Source organism: Phaseolus vulgaris, chromosome 5 (genome assembly GCF_051622355.1).
Source record: "Phaseolus vulgaris cultivar YP4 chromosome 5, ASM5162235v1, whole genome shotgun sequence".
NCBI classification, from domain to species: Eukaryota; Viridiplantae; Streptophyta; class Magnoliopsida; order Fabales; family Fabaceae; genus Phaseolus; species Phaseolus vulgaris.
Window position 1 is genome coordinate 38,532,062 of NC_143502.1, and position 22,313 is coordinate 38,554,374.

A 22,313-nucleotide genomic window follows, 5' to 3' on the forward strand; every position below is an offset into this window, starting at 1 on the left:
TCCATTCTTTACTTTTACGAATGCAATTAATTTTTCCTAAATCTAATGTTTTAAAAAAATTCAACATGGTCTACTTAATTTTGTTCGAGAACCTCATTCACTCAAATTTGACCAAATATATTGTCAAATGAATTTGATAGAAAACATTATTGATTAGACCTTCGTTGAAGACTTTATATTAAAGGATACGGATAACCGAGTTACAGAAGGATCCTAATATTAATTGGGAGTCTTTTCTAATTATCAGTTGCTTAATTTGGTGTCTTTTCTAATTATCAGTTATTTCTCTTTATAGAAGGGAATAACCTTTATTTTATTTTTGTGTTATGATTCTAATATTTAATATTGATTATTTCCTTCTTTAGTTAAACCCTAGAATGAGTGTACTACTTGTATATATTCAGACCATTTGTTTTGATTTGAATACCAAGAAAGAAGAGATATTCATTCAAATATCCTTTGTCTTCAGTTTACTCTTTTGTTCATCTCTGTTCTCTTTTGTTCATTTCTATTCTATTTTGTAATACTTTATCAACTCAATTTTAATCAAGACATTTAGGGTAGGGTAACAAAATGTCATTAATTTACAGGTTGAGCTGATGTTTTTGATTCACCATATCCATATGGAGATTAAAAACATAAAGGAGTGGATTATGGAGAGAAGTTTTAGAGTATAAATATGGGAGTTGGAGGGGTTTAAAAGATTAAGAGAAGAATAATTTGGACTCGCTCTGGTGGAGGGATTTGAAAAGAATTTGGTGCCTACAAGAGTGGGACAATACCTTTCAAGACAATATAAGAAGGGATATAGGTGATGGAAAGGGTACTTTGTTCTGGAAGGATAAGTGGTTGGAAATGGTGGAACTTAAAGTTAGATTTCCAAGATTATTTTCTTTATCTTTGTCTAAAACGGTGAATTAGTAAGGTGGGTGAATCAACAATAGGTGGACTTGGAAAATGGGTTGGAGAAAGAACTTATTTGTGCGGGAAGATAATTGTTTAGCCCATCTATTATGCCTAATAAATTTGTTGTTAGAGATGTTGAGGATATGTGGATTTGGGGGAAAGTGATCCTAGGATTTATACGGTTAAGTTAGCATATGAGATACTAAGAAAAGAGTTAGTTGATGAGCACAAAAATATGTTTGAATGCTTTTTGAATGTTAAGGCTTTCCCCTCACTACATGTGGAGATCTGGGGGTGTTACAAAATAAGTTAGCTACAAAAGAAAAATCTTAAGAGAAGAGGTATTTCTTTAGATAAATGTGTTATGGGTGGGAAGGTTAATGAGACAACACTCACCTATTTTTTAGTTTTAAGATTGCTTGTCTAGTGTGGTGTTTATGTTTCTCATGGCTAGGTATGATCATTGTTTCGCATTATGAATCCAAATCCCATTTCCTTCATTTTTCAGGTCTTTTAGTGTATTTGAATCCAATAGTAGATTAAGGGAAAGTCTCTGAATGAATCGCCATTTTAAGAGAAATTTGGAAATAAAGGAACTATGTCATTTTCAAAAATGGTAAAGTAGACTATACCAATTTAGATACCAATTTAGAAACAATTTAACAATAATATAAAATAGTAAAAACTAATTTAGAAACCAAATTTCTTTTTAGTTTTTAAAATGGTTTCTAATTTAGTTACTATTGCAACTAATTATTTTGGTTTCTACAAATTGGTTTTTATTTCATGATTTTCTTGTAGTGTATATATATATTGAAAATAATTTAAATTAAAAATGAAGCAAATAGTATTTTTTAAATAACCACAGATCCACTTCTACTCATCTTAGTAATGGGCTTTGTTATTTACACCTCTCTTTCTTTCTTTAAAACTACTTTTTCTTTTCTCTTCACCCTCCCTTCTCTCTTTTAACTATTTCTCAGAATCCATCACAAACCTTGTAACTTATGTATTTGGATAGTTCATTCGAAAATATATTTTATATTTATTATTTTTAAAATTTATAATTATTATTTTAATGGTTATTTATAAATAAGATCATTTAAAATAATTTTCTAAAATTATATTTTATATTAAATAATCTGAAATGAAACATTTTGGAACTGTATTTTGAATTATATCATCAAATATTTTTAGATTGTACTTTCCATAATTATAATATAAATTTTGAAAAAATTAAAATATACTTTTAAATTGTGTGATGTACAATTTTTGTTTAGTTTTGTAATTTAAAAATATAAAAGTGTTTAATACGACTTTGATATTTTTATATTGTATGAATGGTAGAAGATAGTTCAGGTTGGAGAAAAAAATGTGTTTGCTACTTTATTTAAAAGAAAAAAGATATTATAATGTATTAGCTACTTTATTTAACTTCCTATATAAATGGAAACAAGTAATATTTTTCTCCATAGGCTAAAATCAATGTTTTTGTTCAAAAACAAAATTTAACTTAGCAAGAAAGGTACTTAAATCAAATGAAAATATTTCCCCGAAAAAGAAATACATATATTTGGATAAAATGACGCGCATGTTTTTTTTATTCTCATTTTATTAAAGAATTTATTTAAAATTATTTAATTATTGGTTAAATATTTACTATATGATCATGGGAACATGAGAAGTTGCTGTGGTGTAGTGGTTATCACGTCAGTCTTACACACTGAAGGTCCCCAGTTCGATCCTGGGCAGCAACATTTCTTTTTTATTTTTATTTTTTAGCTTTGTTTAAGCAATTATTAATTTTGTATTAAGATAATGATTTATATATATATATATATATACAAATTATTATATATATTTTATCTGATAAGTATAATGATAGATTTTTATAAAAAATTAATGTGCTCAATAATTTTTAAATAATATAATTGTTTGTTTTGGAAAGAAAATGGTGTAATAGTTAGTGTAATCAATAATAATGTAATCTTATATGTCTTCATATACAGTATGAATCTTTTTATTCATTGAATTATAAGTATGTATTATTTTAATTGCTTATACAAACTTCATTAAATTTAAATAATTATATATTTATAAGTTTGATTTATATATAACGAACTCCTATAAAATTGTAAATACTATCTAAATATTTTCACTATACCAATAAAAAAAATGTACGCTGGATGATTTCTGAGATAATATAAAAACCAACGAAGTATATTTAATAGTTTGTGATTCGTTGATACTATAATTTTTAAATATTTTTGGCAATTAAGGTCTAAATATATAATAAATTAGTTCTTACTTTTTATGACTTCAATTTTGATTTATATATATTAAAAAAGTGTTAAATGTTTTTTTTTAATCTTTATAATTTAAGTATTTTGTTTTTTCAGTTCCCATTAAACTAGTTTGGTTCTTTTAGCTGTTACGATTTGGCTACTTTCTTCTTCAAGTCCTCATACTTTATTTTGATCATTTTAATATTTGAAATACATTACATGTGTACATTAATGACAAGTAACATGCTGACATAACACTCTTATGAGATATCATCTAATGGAATTTCTTTCACACACAAAAAAAAAGGAAAAATATTTCAAAGAATATAAAATAAGTCAAATAATTTTGTGCTCTAAAAAAATATAAATGATAAGGACTAAAAGTATTTGAATCAATAGTTTTTTTAATCATCATTGTCGTATAATTAATGATTGTAATGAATGGACTGTTAGAAAATATTTTTGTTTTATATTGACATTATAAAGAATAAGTTAATAATTTAATTTAGTAAATCACAATAAGAGAAAAAGAAAGAAAGGATTTATTAATAGAATTTTTTTTTATTGGTATAATAAACTACCATCTAGTCTTTTATTAGAATTCTTTATGAACATGTATAGTCTACCAATGTATCGTTTTTGTTAATATATGAGTTTTTTTGTTCTATTCTTTCATATTTTTTGTATTTTTTTTTAATAATATTTTTCATACGATGAGAAATGATTGTTGTTACTTGAGGTGTATTAACATAGCTGAGATGTCAAGTGCATAGTGATGTTTACCGTGAAAGTTTTTATTAAAAAAAAGAAATTTTAGAAGGCATATAAATAAATAAAAAAATAACAAAAATGTAGAACAGGTTCACAACCATATATATGAAAGGTTTCAGTTATCTGGTTCCTAGTTTAACTCAAACATTAGACATAACATTACACACTTTCTTAACAATTTTTTTATACATTAACATTTCTTAAAAATTATAGACACGACTCACAAAATTTTATAATTTTAGTAAATTTCAATAAAATAAAAATGTATTTTAAAATTCATATATAAAAAAAGTATATTTCTAATATTTTTCTACTACCACATATGAACGTGTCTTGAATTTTATAATCTTAGGATGTACGCATGCTTAAGTGGTAAATCTATCTGTTGTTGTTTTGTTGTTTGATTTTGAGGTTATGAAAAGGTTTTCTGTTTTTATCATGAAACGATTCATTATTTTTCTGTTTTTATTAAGGTTCCTAGTTTTTGTTAGGTATACTGGTGCTGGTGTTGTATCTTTGTGTTATTGAACAATCAGTTAAGTTTTATTGTAAAAGTCAACTTACACATAAAATGCATAAAATATCTATAGATTTTTTGTGTTGTTATGTTGTTGATTTATTTTGGGTTTACTTAGAGACGTATAATCTCTCTTTTGTGTATATAGATAGAATTATTCTTCAAATATTTAATTTTATTTATTTATTATTGATAAAAAGTGTGAAGAATTTGTAGCCATTGGAAATTAAGGCAACTAAACCGAAAACCAGGGAGGTAGATCTTAGGTGGCCACATATATAGCACCAAAGTAAGAACTACCACTAAATTAATGAAAAAGAGGAAGACTTAAAATCCACATTTATTGTTCCATGGCTGGATACCAAACCTAGCTAATTAGTAATAATAAACTATACACGATCATGGTTTGGTTATGATAATTTGAACCTAATCATGTTGGATGAATACTAATGCATGATTAAGCAAGAGAAGCAATGGTTCTGTTAAATGGAAATTTGTTTAACACCAATAACACAAATAGAAGTGAAGGCTGCCAAATTTTTTGGTGATGGGCTAGTAGTAGCGACAACAGAGCCACATAGTTAACCAACTCAGCATTTTAAGTTTTTGTTTCTATCTCCAAAAACACTGAACCAATTCTACTGCAATATACATACCTACAAGCAAACACCATAACAACTTCTAATTACTCCATTCTTTAGTTTGGTTGAGTACTTTCCTACACAACTTACATACTTCCAAACTATTCATTCAGATGCTGAGATCAGAAGCCACGCCAAACAACTTTAACATATAGGAAAATTCTCATTCACTCTCTGTCGAATTCAGATTGTGATATACATGGATTACTATATTAACTATAACGTAGAACTCACATAGTTAAACCTCAATGCTCTAATTTTACGCAAGAACATGAAAACTTTCAATGTGTTTGTATTGTAAGTACACATGGTGTGGCCAAAAGGAAGAATTGTGTGAAAATGATGTGATGCAAAATTACAAATAACGTGGGAATATATAAAGTGATTAAAATAATAGAACTCAGAATACTCGTTGTTCGTCCTTTTCCTTTTTTTTACTGATAAGGACATTGGCATGTCATGATACCAGGGCCTGTCTACCCGTGACTGGTAATTGAGGTATGGTGAGACTAAAATCATCAGACACGTTGAAGTTTTCTCACGGTTTTGTTCTTAGCGAATTGAATTGATCTTGTTTTGAATTGAAAAGTTGAAGGGTAAAAGATGAAATGAGAGAAATTGGGATAGGGTTAAGAAAAGAAGGAAAGCAATGATTTATTATTATAGTACAAGCGTATAATGAAGTTCCTTTTGAGTGTAATAAGAATATTGTTATATTAAAAATGATAGAAAGGGGAGGTTAGAGAAGATGGAAGGAACTTCCCAACCTACATGTGCTAATGTCAATGAGTGATCACTTACTTCTCTTTTCTTTATCTCATTTCTTATGCATTCAGACACCTCACGCAACGTATGTGTCCACATGCTTGCCTTACCAGCATTCACCAAAACGTGCACATAACTAACTTTAGATAAGTGGCCACTGTAAGTCACTTCAAAACTCTTCCATCTCTCTCTCTCTCTCTCACACTCTGCTACGTGTCCACATTTATGCCCTTCTCTCATGCTAACACACATTATTAATAACATTTATGTAACGCTGTTCTCATTTTCTTATTTTTCATGGAAGAGAAAAAATAAATATGTTGTCATTTCTTTCTCATGTCCCTTTCTCATCTCCATTCTGTGAACTGCATAAATAATAAACCCCAAGTTTGTAACTAGAAACTAGAAAGACAGATAGAGAGTATGGTTGATGGGTCCAAACAGTGGACCACACTACACTATACCTCCTAATCGAACGTTTGTGGTCTCAGACTCACCAGTATCTTTCTTGGGAGCATCAACTTTTCTATGGGTCCACAACTTCCTTCACATAATCACACCACAAACCCACCTACCCAACTTGTATTCAAATTTTACTTTTTTCTAACCAAAATTTCAAATTTACTTACTAAACACTTGCTGGATCAGCTTACTCAAATGGTTTAACTTAAAAGATCAAATAAAGTACTGTATATTAGAATTGGGGTGATCATTTAGAAAGTCACATTTTTTAAACTTGTTATTTTGATTTATAATCCTTTGTTTTTGACAGTGAATGAAATGAAACAGAGTGAGGGTGGTAGCTAGAGTAAGTGAGAAGAACAGAGACTGAAAGAGAAGTTCTTTAAGTATTATTAAAGTAATATAATGATATGAACAAAAAGTAAACTTATCCCATGACTTTTGGTTGTGGTGATGGTGCAACCAAACTCCAGCCATGCCAATCCACTCCACTGCTCCATCCATCTCCTTCTCTTATGGTTCACTCTTGAGAAAAACGTCCAAAATAAAATAAGATACACACTCAAAATATATTAAAATTAATATAAAGAGAGAAAGAAAATGAAGATGCTCTATGACTCAATATCACTTTTCGTGAATGAAAGGCAACCATGAACACTAACCACTTACTTACTCAAAGTATTCCAAAGACTAAGTAGATAATCCAAATGAGAAATTATTAATAAGCGGAAAAAAATAATCCAAAGAATCGATAATTAAGAATAATTGTAAATTAAAAATAAAGCTAATAATTCACAATGATCATTGATCAAATAATATAACTTTTCTCCCCCTCTCCCTCCAATTCCCACCCTGGCTTCTAATAATGGCATCCCACCAAAGCCGGAGCAGCCGACAGCATCATGGAATTCGGATTCCCCGGAAACTGAAACTTCGAGTCCCGGAGATCGTCCTCCGGCGCCGGCAGGTTGAGATCTAATTCTAGAACATTCCGAGGCTTAACTTCAACAGCACCATCAGAAGTTGTTGTTGTTGTTGCCTGAACAACAGTATTAGTATTAGTATTATTGTTGTTAGATGACCTATGCCTCCTCATGTGACCACCCAATGCTTGTCCTGATGTGAATTCTGACCCACAAATGGAACACTCGTGAATCTTGGACTTGTTTCCATGGAAATTCAAACCACCCCTATTGTTTCCACACCCTAATTGAAGCGACACTGAAGGGCTAATCTTCATGTGATTCTGTTTTGTTTCTTCGAAATTAAATAGTTGCGACGAGGAAGACGGTGGCGGTGGCGGCAACGCCGGTGGTGGGGATTTCTTTTCCTCAACCTTGGGCTTCTTGTGACTCGCCCTGTGGCCACCAAGTGCTTGAAAAGAAGGGAATGTTCTGTTGCATGTTTTGCACTCATAAACATAAAATTCAATTTTGTTGCCACCCTTCTCTGTCTTCACATCATCACATAGCTCCTTGTGATGAAGAGGGTCCCTTCCTCCTCTTCCTTGCGCCAGGAGAATCAAACAATTGGCCATGTCTTCCTCTTCCTCCTCCAGGGTGACTGATGAAAACGACCCACCAGCGCCGCCAGAAGCACTTGAACAGCTTGATGTCATGGCGGCGGCGGCGGCCGTGGCAGTGACGGCGGTGACAACACAAGGCGACAAAGGCCTCAAGCGCCGCTTTGTGCGCTTGCCTTTGGCTATGTTGGTTGGATCGTTGTTGCATGAGACAAATTCCTCCGTGGCCATCCCTTCCATGTCCAATATTTCTGACAACATTATATATCCTATATGGTACTAAACAAAGACAATCAAACAGTGATGTCTAGGAACACCACAGAGGGTTTTGGCTTTGCAATAAGAGATGCTATAGTAGTGGAGAGAAAGAGACACAGAGACATGTAGAATTTATATGGAGGAGGAGTGTGTGAACAGGCTATATATATATAGATGTATATATGTATATATTTATATTTATATATATTGGTAGTGAATGGGCCAGAAGAGGGTTTGTTATGTTATGATATGTTACAGTAGCTACTCCAAATAGTCAGCCACCCAAAATCTTCCTTGCTTTTCTAACCTTGGAAGTGTTGCTAACAAGAAAAGTTTGTGTTCTGTCACGCGTCTCTAACAGCGTCTGCAACCACGCTTCAATCACCACCACACTTTTTTTAGCCTCTCTTTCCGTTTCATTGCTGCAATTAATGTTTTCTTTTCTTTATATATTTCTATGTATGGTGGAAGTACTTTTTACGAAAGAATATTTTATTTTCCGCCAGTTTGTGTTCGAGAACAGCACACTGTTTTCACACACACACACACATAGTAGTTGCTGCATGCGTATGATTCATCAATGATTAAACATGCTTTGCATTTTGCAATTAATGTTCAAATTTAATGAGACGAGCACGTCTATTGTCTGTGGTTTATCCTTAGCGAGTGGCCATGTAATTGTTAATGCTTTTTATTGAGAGTTTGAAGAAAGAGATAGTGTTGTTAAATGTTAACACTGATTATCTGTGGGTGTGGTTTTTAAGTGGTTTACATAAACCATTTTGCACACAAACCAGCTACACTACTTTATCTGGTGTGGCTTGTTTCATAAAGTTACTGCAATTACTTTCAAAATTATAATAACCATATATAAGATAAGTTGATTTATAAAGTAGGGCTGTGTTTGGATATGTTTATGTAAAAGGATTATTTAGGTGAAGTTAAAAGCATGTCATGTCATTTAGTTGAGTTTGAAAGAAAAGTAGTAATATAGATGGAGTGATTAGAGATGCCGGTGGCTTTCAAGCAAACACTGCTTTAGATGTTATGCATATATATATATATTAGCAGTCCAACAAGAAAAGAAAAGGACATGAGTAGCATGTGATTAAGTATAGGATTCGGGTAAGAAGCATGGAGTAAGGAGGGTATATGTAGCATACAAGTATATGACATAAGCACTGTAGGACGGTTCCTACTTTTATTAAATTCCTTACTTAGGCTTAATCTTTCTCATTAAACCTCTCTAATTATTTTACTGTCATTGCTATTTTCTGCATAAAGGGTCTATTTTATGTAAGGTACTTTCATCTAGAATTGCCTCATCTTCTGCTTCAATTCGACCCTTTTTTCTCTTTCTCAACGTGATATTTCAGCTTATGTGAAAGAAAACTTAATCTTCTGCTTAAAGGTATGTCCAGGAGTTGATGTTGCAGTTAATCTGTCATCATAATAATAATCATCATTTGCTGCAAAACCAAACGTTAATCATTTCATGCACAATGAGAGTTTTGAAAGCTGGTTAAATCACGCTTTAATTTTGTTTCTAAAGAATACTTTATTTCATGATAAAAAAATGTTAATTTATTTCTAAATATATTTTTCAATAAAAAATAAAGTATGTATTAATAATATGTAGACTTCATTTCTTTATAGAGAAAATTTTGATTTTAGTAACTAATTTATTTTTTGTTTTTCTTTATCTATAAAATTAAATTTAGGACGAAATATTAATTAACTATTTGAAATGGCAGCCAATAGTGTTTGTGGTATAATTTTCACATTGGATACTTCTAAAATAATTTTAATATCCATACAATAAATATATTCTTTATCTATTAAAAAATAAATGTTAATAAAACCAAAAATATTTTTCAAAAAATAATACTTAAAAAAACACAAGTTAATAATAATAAAAATATTTTACCAACTGCCAATTTTGTATACCATTCAATTATAATTAAATTTATTAACCATATTTAGATACTTTTAAGCTTTGGTTGAAATTTTTTAACTAGTACAAAATTATTTTTATATCAGAAATTTATACCGATTCATAATATATTTTTTGAAATATTTAAATAGATATTTTAGATCTATTTCTATAGAAATTGATTTGTTGCATAATATTTTATAGATGCATTAAGAACAGGTTTAGAAAATAGTTTTTAGTCTGGTATTTTAACAACTAAACTCTTTCCATGTTTTGTTTATTTTATCAATTATACATATCAAGAATCATTTTTTTGTACAAACGATTTAAAAATTCAAACAAAAGATTTCATGTTTCAAATATACATGTTCATATTCTTGTTTTCACTCCATTTTACAACCACTTGTTCTCTGCCTAAAGAAATTGAAGATACCTCAATGAGATGACTTTCAAGGATACGTATAGCATTAAAGATACTTCACTGACAAGATATTCAAGAAGACATTGCAAACAGAGGACACAATATTAGAGGAAAGTATCATTCACCCAAAAATAATATATATATATATATATATATATATATATATATATATATAAGAGATGAAAATGTGATCATAAATATGAAAATGAAAAGATGGGAAAAGGCAAAAAAACATAGGTTATAGAGAGTCCATGAGAGGAAGAGGTTGAAGCATTTCATTCTTGAAGAGTGGTCCAGCACTAATGGTTTAATAAAATGTTATGTTACTGATCAAGTGGATCTCAAATCATTGATTTAATCGTCTTTACTAAGACATTTGGTCCACTAGTTGGTGAGAAACATACTACTCATTAATGTGTAATTTATTTATTCTATTCCAAAGAAAATTAACACACACCACTAATATTATAAACAATGAAAGGGAAAAAATTTCACTTCTACTAATAAAGTCTTCAATTCAAAAATCAATTCAAAAATCACTACTACAAGAAAATCATGAAAAAGAAACTAATTTTAAAAATAAAAAATAATTAGTTGTTATAGTGACTAAATTAGAGACCATCTTATAAAGACTAAAAATTTTGGTTTTTAAATTAGTATATGTTATTATTAAATAATTTATAAATTGGTATTTAATTAACAACCAAGTTTTTTCTACCAAATTTATAATCTATTTAACAATCATAGATACCAATTTAGAAACTATTTAACAATAATAAAAACTAATTTATAAACCAATTTTTTTTTAATTTCTAAAATGGTCTCTAATTTAGTTACTATTACAACTAATTATTTTGGTATCTAAAATTGATTTCTATTTAATAATTTTATCGTAGTAGTATATAATATATACTCATCTCAATATTTTTTAATCATCTCAACATTTTTTACTTGTGTGCTTGTTAGAGTTACCATCTTCCATTTGGTGTGAGGAATTGTTTGCTGGCATAGACTAAAGTAGTTCATTATCTGGTTCATGTATCGTTGACCCACATCTTAAGATCATGCTATATGCTATGGATCTACTAATTAATTTGCAGTTGCTCAAAGATCAAGCAAAGTTGGTTGGATCAAATAAATTTAATTCGTATACATATATATTAAGCTTTGAATTCCTATAGATTAAACCACATCATTTCAAAAAATAAAGTTTGATATGTGTGCTTAATGTTTACAATTTTAAATTAATTAACTTCTATGTTGTATAATTTTCTGTCTAATAAAAGTTAATTGTTAGTATAAATATTACTTATTTATATTGATAGTAATTAATTAATGAAGTTTCAATTGTATTAAAACATTATACAATATGCTAATATGATGCTTTCTACTACTAGTGATAGATATTTATGCTAACATTTTAATTTCTATTAACAAAAAAAGCATATATACTAATGAAAAGAATCAGTATATTTAATACTTTTATTTGTTCATCAATATATAAACTTTAGGCAATAAATTCAATTGTCTTTAAATAGGTACATTCTTTGGACAGACAAAAAAAAATTGTGGCCATTAAGTGGTTGATTTACGTGGTGGAGTTCCTTAAAAATGATTAAGAATTTCAACCCACTCTTATATCTGAAAAAAAAAACTGATTAAAGAAAGACAAGGAATCTTCCATTGTCTTCAAATCTTTTGAAAGAGATTAGTCTTGCTAAACAACTGGTATATTTCTTGCAATTATATGTTTCAAAAAAATAAAATAAATGGTCATATTTGTGACAAGAAATATCCAAAAATTCGCGTTTACCTTTGATTTTGAGTTCATACACTTGTGTAACTAGAACATCAATTAATTTATACTTGTTATGAAGAGAATGATTGAAAATGTGTGATAGATACAGAAAACCATATCCCAATTAAGTTACCATATATTAAAATCTTATCACTTCATAATTCTCTTGTGATTTTCCTTAAAAGAAGATTTCTTATTAAGAGAATGTACAACAAAGCTAAAATGAAAGGTGATCATTAAGAAGATTTCTTATTAAAACATATGAACATTTTTAAAATATTTATATTCTTCTTAATCCTATTCGACCCAAAAATATTTGTAACATATAAATTGATCTTAAATGTTTTCCCCGAAAGATAATAAAATTTAAATTTAAAATTTTGTATAAAAATTTAAATTATTATTATTATGATGGACAATCATATCCGCATAACTTGGTCATGGTTAAGGTTTGTTGGGTTTGCATACACACTGAGTTTTAGATCCTATATTTTGCCTAAGATGATTATTGACAAGTGAAATGTTTGTATGGTTACTTGTAGTTATGTTTTGTCACATGAATTATGACGTTTTGAGAAATTTAGTTAGAAGTCAATAGGTGTACTCATGACAGTTTCTCCAATCTTCATTCTTGATCCGAATTGCATAAGAAGAATTGATCTGAGTTGGTTCTTCTCCTAAGAACAAAGTTTCTTTCTTTTTCTCTCACTAACTTTCATAATGTCCTCCCACTCATTTTGTTTTAACTCTGTTCCAAAATTTATTTAATGAAATCTAGCTCAAGCGAGCCAATCTAGCTTAGGCTATAATTTCCTAAATATTGTGAATATTTTAATTATTTTTATTTGTTTTTATTTTTAATTATTGTGTTTAGAATTCTTATTGTTTTTTTTTTCAGATTGGTTATTTTGTTTTTGTTGTTTTAATTCTTATTTTGAATTTATTTGCTTTTATTTGTTTATATTTATTTTAAAATCTAGTCTTTTTTTATTTATTTTCCGATTCTTGAATTTTTTTTCTTTTATTTTTAGTCTCTTTTAATTGTTTTTAATTTTAAATTTAAAAAGGGAAGCAACATTGCAAAAGAACAAACACCACCTCCTAGAAGAGTACTTGGAGATTATGTCATGCACGAGGGGACAAGGTATTTTTCTAGTAATGTAATACCTGCTATGACCAAGACCTTAGAAATAAAACTCGTTTTTCTCACTCTCATCAGTATCGAGTGGCTCAAATCACATCCAAATAAGAGTCTCACTAATGTAGAGTAAAAATTTCTGCAAATATTTTTTCCAATCTCTCGCTACATCAATTAAAATCTTTAATCAATTTGTAGTGTCAGACCGAACAAGATTAACCTAAAAACCATGATAACCTAGATCCATTTAGAACAATGTTCTCACCCGCATTTACAAATAGGTTGATGAAGAGTTGAATTTATTTTTACAAGTATTCCCATTTGAACTAAAACTTGAAAAGCGAACTACAAAATAAGACCTACAAAATAAGAGTACTAGATCAATAAGATAGCTTTCCAATTTGTAAAAAAATCTGACACCCGTAAAACCGAATCCAGAAGCATAAGTTATAAATATGCTATGGTTTACAATAGTTTAATTCACTCCGATAATATAGAATTGAATTGTGTTGATTACTTTATTAACTAGAAAAAGTTGATTTATCACTATTATAAGTTTTCACTTAATTATAAATACTTGATCCAACTATATGTAGATAGATATGACTTTTTATATATACAATAAAATTTAAATTTTATAACTTCTTATAAATGATTTAAACTCCTACTGGACCAATTCTAATATATTGGAGAGATGTTGGCTAATTAATATGATTAAGGTGATGAGAGACTTGATAAAATAAGCTTGTGATGTGTTTTCTATTTATAAAATTCACGGAATGAGATTTTTATGTTCTAGTCAACTCTTCATTTTAAACACCCTGTATAGTAACTTTCATACAAGGTTAAGTGAATTAACTTAATGATATATAATTTCAAATGAGATATAAAAGTAGTATTTCCATATGGTAAACGCATGGGAACACACATAATCGTGTAGAAAATAAATAACACATGATTTAACGTGATTCGGTCGCCAACTGCTACATCCACACGGACAATTATTAGGTTTTATTTTTGTCATGTTGCACACCGATTACAAGTACAATGATCTCTTTAAATAGAAATTATAAAAGGGACACCATGATTAAATCCACTAACTAAGCATGGTGTCTAGTCAGCCCAATTCAATTGGTCATGATTTGATACACAACACTATTGTACATTAATTAGTATGAAATTATTATTTGTGATTCATGCACTTATAGAAGGAAATGTATGTAGTAAAGTTCATGCGCGGAAGGAGAATTAAAGAGCAAGGTTGGAGAGCCTTTGCAGAGTGATAGTGGAATGCATTTGCAGCAGCGATAGCAGCAGAAGGTTCAATGCACAGTGAAGTTTTTGTGAATAAAGAAGGGCAGATTCTTAGCGTAGCAAATTAAATGTGGCAACTTAACTTGTTTTGTGTGAGGCACGTAACGTGAGGATTGGATGGATACTGGCATAACATAACCTGGTAGTGACATTTTCCACCATTTTCCTTTTCAAAAGGCAAAAAGAAAAATATTAATTAGTGGAAGAAGAAAAAAACAAATAGAAGAAGGTACACCATTCTTCCTTATCCCTTTTCTACTCAACTTGATATCTCAATTCTGACCACGCAGCCTTTTTCTCCAAACACCATGCTCCAATATTCACACTTTCAATTATTCCTTCCAATTTCATCCTTTTATTTTTAGTTTCATGAACAAACACTCTACTTTTCTTCTCCTCCAAGAGCACAAGATTTAAGAAAAAAAAATGATGTTTCCATCTTACGTATGATTGGTGGTCTCCTCCAATTTACCTTAATGTTGAAAGGGAGTGCTGAATTGTGAAAGAGTGAGTTATCATTTTCAGAAGTAGAGAAAGAGAGTACAAAAGGAACAGCTCTTCATTATCCCATTTCTAAATAATAAAGTACAGAATAATAGTTGGGGTGAGTGGTCAACACGCTCCTGAGATGAAGTGTGGAAGTGGTGTGTGTGTATATATATATATTACAGAGAGAAAGCAGAGTAGGAATTAGCAGAGGAGAGTGAAAGTAGTGGACTTAATACTCCAACTCCACTTTAACAATTCAGACGTCACTTTGAGAGAAATGTTGTGAACCACTCATAAGAACCAAACAAGTTGGTTGTATCTAAAACACCTATATTTATTTCACATTCAACCATCCACACCCAAATTGGTGTTTAGGCCAAATCTATGGTGCTGATTTTCATATAATCTCCTACAATTAAAGTGAAATTCTTATTTAATGTTTTGCATATTTATGAAATAAAACATAATTTTAGAGATAAAAAATAATTAATTGTATATCAATTTAAAAATTATTTAACAATAATAAAAATTAATTTAAAATATTTTTTTTTTAAAAATAGTTTCTAATTTAATTAGCAACTAATTTATTTTTTAAATTAGTTTCTATTTTATATTTTTCTTAGTATTGACTAAAATATTTTGTTCTTCTAAAGTCCTGTTATAAATTCGTTCACCTCAGATTTTTATTATTCATTTTATACAGGGTGCAAATATTTTTCTGCTTCTCTCTTTTATCTTTTTTTTTTCTAGTTTTCCCGCTTCTTTTTCTTTTTCTTTTCCTTTTCCTTTTCTTTTTCTCTCTCTTATTTTTTTTTTTAAAGAAAGAGTATAAAGTATTCAATCTTAAGAATTTAAATGATACAGAATGATATTAGAATATATTTGTTATGTATAAATATATTCAATAAACGATTAATTCATAAAGTTTGCAAAAGCTTGCTTTGAAAAATGAACTGTTGTTTAAGAGTTTATCACAATAAAATATTTTTACTAAAGGTTGAAACATAATTTTAAGTTTTAAAGTGAATAAATATAGATATTTTTGTGTGATATGTCTCCTTTTTATCTTTTGTGCTTAAGTTTCCATAATTTGAGTTAAACCTTTTAAGCTTATATAAGTTTTTTTAAGCCTATGCGATTTTTTTTAAAAAAAAAATAAACACAAAATTCAACTTCTTTTAATTTTTTATATCTATTTTTTTTAACTCTTCTACACCTATCTCTTTTTTCAATTTTAGAAAACTTCTCATCTCATTCTTATAGAAATTCATTAAATAGTAATTAATTTAAAAACAAAAAATAATTAATCATTATATTAACTAAATTAAGACTATTTTATAAATTAAAAAATTATTAATATCTTAAATAATTTTATTGTTATTATAAATCTATAAAATAGAATCTAAATTGATATTTAACATTATTTATGTTTTAATTACTAATTATTTTATATTCTAAATTAGTCTTTAATTATAAATTAGTGATTAATTTATAATCTAAAGTAATCATTACATAAAATCTTTAATAACTAAGGTTTAATATCAATTTAAAAACCACTTCATAATTTTTTATTAATAATAGAAACTACTCTGAATACAAATATTTTTTTATAAAGTAATATTTAACTTAGTCAATATATTAATTAATTATTTATTATTTCTAAAATAAGTTTTTATTTAATGATTTTATTGTTATATATAATTTTATATTGATTAATAAAAAATAATCAAGTATTACCTTTTATATGTGATTTACAAATGAAAAAAATATATGTTAAAATTAGGATACCAACTAGCTTAATAGTTATTGACTATAATTTATGAAAAATTATGCAGTTAACATCATTTAACTTTTCTCTTTTTCAAAATTTTCTAACTTCCAAGTGATTTCATCATTTAAGAATTATTTAGCAGTCGTTTTATACAAGCAAATGAATAACTTCATTTGAAAATAATTAAATTTCCATAATTATGTTTAATTTTAATACTCTGTATTAAAAATTCAACTACCTTGCAATAAAGGGAATGGTTAAAATAGTGAGTTGTTAGGCTTGGTAGAAGAGGTGGAAATGCAATTAGTTTGGCATTGCTTGTCTGAAAAGGCATGAGAAACAGCACAAACAAAACCAGTAAACCTAATACTCACTCCACTTCATCATGGTAAAGACAACCTAGTTTGTTGCAACTAAGCATGAAACACTCACATCACTTTACATCACATTATACTTATAATTAACACACTAACACTCTCTCCAATCATCCCTTTCTTTTATTCAATATTTTGGTTTATAGTACTGAATCAACCAACTCTCACAATCCCATCATAGTTTAATACATTCTATGTAAGCACATCTCTAAAATATTTTCTAATCATCTCCCAAAACAATTATAAAACAGATCAAAAAATGTTAAATAATAATCTCTACACTAATATGAAAGGGGTATCTAAGATTTCATATCCCTTCTTAAATCACTATAAAACTAAAAGTCAAAGGTTTATGAAAATGAAAGCATGGAGAAATAAAACTTGCTATTTATTGAGTTGTCTTTTTCTGTTTTTTAATTTATAAAACTGAACTTATCAGCAACACAACTTTGATCCATCATTTCTTCCTTTAGTGAGAACTGCATTTTTATTGGGTTCTTTTCTCACTCATAATCACTTTCTGGGTTTGATTATTAAAAGGAGTAGCAATATATTATTAGGATCGGTTCACATAAAAAAATACTACTTCTTTTCCTATTCATGTTACTGAACCACCACCATCAAGTGTGTCAATTTTTTAATTTAATCAATAATTTCAAGTTCAAATTTTGAATGTACATTAATATTTAAATGAAAGTTAAATAAATAGTATACAAGTTTATCTTTTGTAACGAATACTTAAATCTCTATAAAAATATATTAGCTAACCACCAAATAGTTGTTAGTAACTTGGTAGAACCTGGTATTTCTTTGAAAATAAATGTTCTGGTCTAATTATTGACTATACAGAATTGAGAGAAATGTACACACATGAAAAATTTGACAAATAAAAAACTGTTATCCATTGGGTTATGAACCACTCTTGCAATTAAACTATTCTTAAGATTAGCATTATTATCCTTTCTCCATCTAAAAGTGTCGATGATACTTGTTCATGTCTGTTCACAGGCAGCAGGAAAAAAGACTGTCTCACACTGCCACTTCAGACAGTTAGGCACTGAATAATGAGTGGAAGCTGAAACCAAAGAAAAGGTTTAAGTGTATATATAATTTGTGTATGCATCCACTATTGAGTATTGAATGGTGGAAGTTATGAGGGTAATGAATGAAACAATTGGAAAGTGGAGACAAGGGTGTCACGGGTCAGCAAATTGAACCTTTCCTTGAAGGAAAACTACTCTGCTGATTCAGCCTTATAAATGTTATGTTTATTGCTTCAGGATAACACAACTATTTCACTCTCTTACCTTAGCTTAGCTAGCTGCTATATACTTTAATTTCATTCTCATGCCTGCCTCGTGACCAAGCTTTTTCCATCAAATTTTCACAACATCTTCTAACTGCATCAGCAAGTGTACACCAATACCATACTTAATTACAGAACATCACAAACATAACCATTTTCATTTTTGCAAATAAAGAAAGAAAGAATCTGTCATGCCATTTACCAACTGCCCTCCAACTTAATTTCCAAGGCCATGTGTACACTTTTCAATAAACAATGATAAAAGGTTATAAAACTATCATTTGTGTGCAACTGGGATAGAGTAGTTGTTTCACTAGTGATTTTAAGTTTCAATCATGAGCACGCAACTGCATTTAATACTTGAAGGAGATTTTTATGATCTACAGCACTCTTAACTTCTTGCTTTGGCTATCATAATCATAATATCAACAAGGTTGGTGCATTTGAGGTTAGGTGATTTGATTTCACTTGAATTTGTTGTTTTAAACTCTATAAAAAGTTACATTTGTGAATGCAAGATTGGTGTTACCTCTGGCTGTATTCACTGGTAGATACCTAATTGTAGGTTGCTTCTGTTGTGTTCCATGTCCAACTGCTAACCACAAGTGGTGACTCATAATTAATAATGGAGAAAGGAGATGGCTGACCCTTTCAAAGCCACATTAATTAATTATGCCATTATGCCAACAGAAGCATTCTTAAGCCACGAAATAGACAGTTCTTCAGTAGAAGTATAATAGTTATAATGTAGAAAAAACACATTTCACATGTAAATTTAATTATGAATAGATAAAGTTGGTGGGGGCTAAAAACACATTCCACTTGCCTTGTGTACACATTTGAGTTTTTTTCTCCTTTTCTTTGACCCCTCACTTTCTTGGAGACATGGTAACAACATGATCAGAAAAGTATACACAAATCTATATTGGATTAGAGCCAGAGTGTGCTCATAAGATTGATTTTCTATGGACTCAACTCCATGTTTTTTGGCAAAGGCCTGTTTGCACCTTGCAAGCCAACCCACATGACAAAAACTGAGATTAGATCAATGATTATATTATACATAATTCTACCCTCCCTTTTGAAGGCTTGAATCAAACTCAAAGCCCAAAACTCCTATCTATTTAAGCCAAAAAGTCTTTCAAACTGAAAAAAAAAGAATACTAGGCACAAGTAATTCCTGGAAGGCAAATAAGAACATCTCATGGTGCAATCATGGAGAAATTGATTAACTCATTTTTGTTACACCATTTTGAAAGAATAGTCTCTGTATTCACTTCCTGAAAAAGAAATAAGAATATAACAAAAGAATTTCTTCATAAACTAAAATTAATTTGTATACATTAAAAATCAAATTTTGAAGATGTTAATAGAAAATAACTTTTGTCTCTTCAAACAAACTCATATTGTCCTGTGGAATTTAAGAATTCGAAGCATCTGTAAGCAGTTGTTCCTATGTAAAAACTATCACATCAATTACTCTAACAAGGTACCTGCATAAGAATTAGTTTTTATGTTTAAGAATCCATAAACTACATTAACTAGAGATGCTCTAAATATGAATCTGTCTGAGACACTCCCCTAGATGCACATCCTCTCATGGTTTAAACTCGTGGTTACACCATTATACATATAAGCTGTTGCACAGGCCAAACTATACAAAAGCTATCTTCTATATAATGCAATATGAAGTCATTCTGAATGAACATCAATATATGCATAGAAGAATGCAGTAAAAACATTCAACAGTGGCTTATTCACAAGAAATTCATTAGAAGTATAATTTTATTAGACGAATCTCTGGTACCACATGTCTTCATGGTTCCATTTTGCATTCATCTTTAGAAGGATGTCATGCTTCAGAGTTTACTGATGGAAAAAACGCATGCAAAAATAACACACATAATCATGAATCAAACTACAGAAAATAAACAACACAAGATTTAATGTGGTTCGGTCACAATTGCAACCTACATTCACACGGACAACTATTAGGTTTTACTTTGTTTTGTTGCACACCAATTACAAATACAGTGATTTCTTTAAATAGAAATTATAAATAGAACACAATAATTAAGCTCACACATTAAACATGGTGTTTAATCAACTTAATCCAATTAGTAACACTTACATGGTTAAAGCAAGCAACAGATAAAACACAGCTGCTGCAAAAACATTAGTTGCGTTTACACTGGAGTCAAACCAACCACACCTGCAAACAAGAAAGTGCAAAAGCATTGATGTGAAAGGGTCTTCCAACTAGTGAACTGGGTCCAAATAGAGGTATCTGCACATTTTAGGCATAAACACCTTATTCAGCTTTCAAATGCAATAAAAAAAATTACATTGACCTCCTGTAATTTCTTGAAATTCACATGACACACCTATGTCTTTCTGGCTTTACAGTAACACTGGTAGGAGTACAAGATGTAATGTGTTTCTTGGGTAATTGGGACTGTCAGTGTAATATATTTTAAACAATTAAGATAAGTATCTGCTCTCCCTCTTTTTCATTTTGTTTGGATAAATATCACTAAATCAAAGAAAATACATTTAAATAAATGTAAAATAATTTTATTTATTATTATAACAAAAATATATAATCAATTTTGTAACTCATAATATTTAAATAGGACGCTATAAGTTGACACTCATAAATATTTTCACTGCCCATTCTACAAATCATTTTATTATTTTTATATGTAATAACCATTTATATTTTATTTAAATAACTTAATTTAGTATATTATTATTATTATTATTATTATTTACGGTTGGTAAAAGAATGTCAAATAGAAAAGTGGTGTTAAAGCATCTTTTCCCATTTAAATAATAATTGTTTTGATAATATAATAAATTATACTTTATATTTTTTATAATATAATAAATTATACTTTATATTTTTTATAATATAATAAATTATACTTAATATTTTTATAATATAATAAAATATATGTGTAACATAATTTACTCTATAAAAAATTATTAAATAATAATTAATTTTTAAAAAATAATTAATTATTATATTAACTAAATTAGATATTATCTTATAAATTAGAAAAATATTGATATTTAAAGTAGTTTTTATTATTAGTAAAAATTTATATAATAATTTTAAATTAATATTTTACATTAATTATCAAGATTTTAACTACTATAAATTAATAATTTTTTAATTTATAAAATAATATTTATCATAATTATATATTAATTATTTATTTTTTATCTCTAAAATTAGTTATTATTTAATGAGTTTTATGTGATACTACTTTTTCACATTTATATATTTTTTTTCAAATCTCACTAAAATAACTAAAAAATATTTACATAGGATCGAGAGGAAAATAGTATACATAAGGAAAAATTTACTATTGTGGGAGAATTTGGAATTACTAAAATGAATAAATTTAAAGAAGTCGTATTTGTTTTTTATTTATGATATGCATTTTTGTTAGTTTTTGTTAATGAATTATTATGTTTTTAAAATTAATGATTTTTATTATTATGATAAGTATGACCTTTTATATATTTTTTTTTATTTTTGTAATTATTTATTATGTTTTTAGAACCAACAAAATATTTAATCTATCATGCTGGATTTGTGTGTATATATATATATATATGGTGCCAAAAAAATATTAG

At 28.4% G+C, this 22,313-nt stretch overlaps 1 protein-coding gene and 1 non-coding gene across 2 annotated transcripts; one reads left to right on the forward strand and one right to left on the reverse strand.

Moving 5' to 3' along the window:
* The first annotated feature begins 2,590 nt into the window (after positions 1-2,590).
* TRNAV-UAC (transfer RNA valine (anticodon UAC)) lies at positions 2,591-2,663 on the forward strand. The gene has a single exon. It is a non-coding gene; the product is annotated as a tRNA-Val (tRNA).
* Positions 2,664-7,046: 4,383 nt separating this feature from the next.
* LOC137835688 (zinc finger protein ZAT5) lies at positions 7,047-8,619 on the reverse strand. The gene has a single exon (XM_068644298.2). The coding sequence runs from the start codon at positions 8,128-8,130 to the stop codon at positions 7,207-7,209; it is 924 nt and encodes a 307-aa protein (XP_068500399.2). The 5' UTR covers positions 8,131-8,619; the 3' UTR covers positions 7,047-7,206.
* Positions 8,620-22,313: the final 13,694 nt, after the last annotated feature.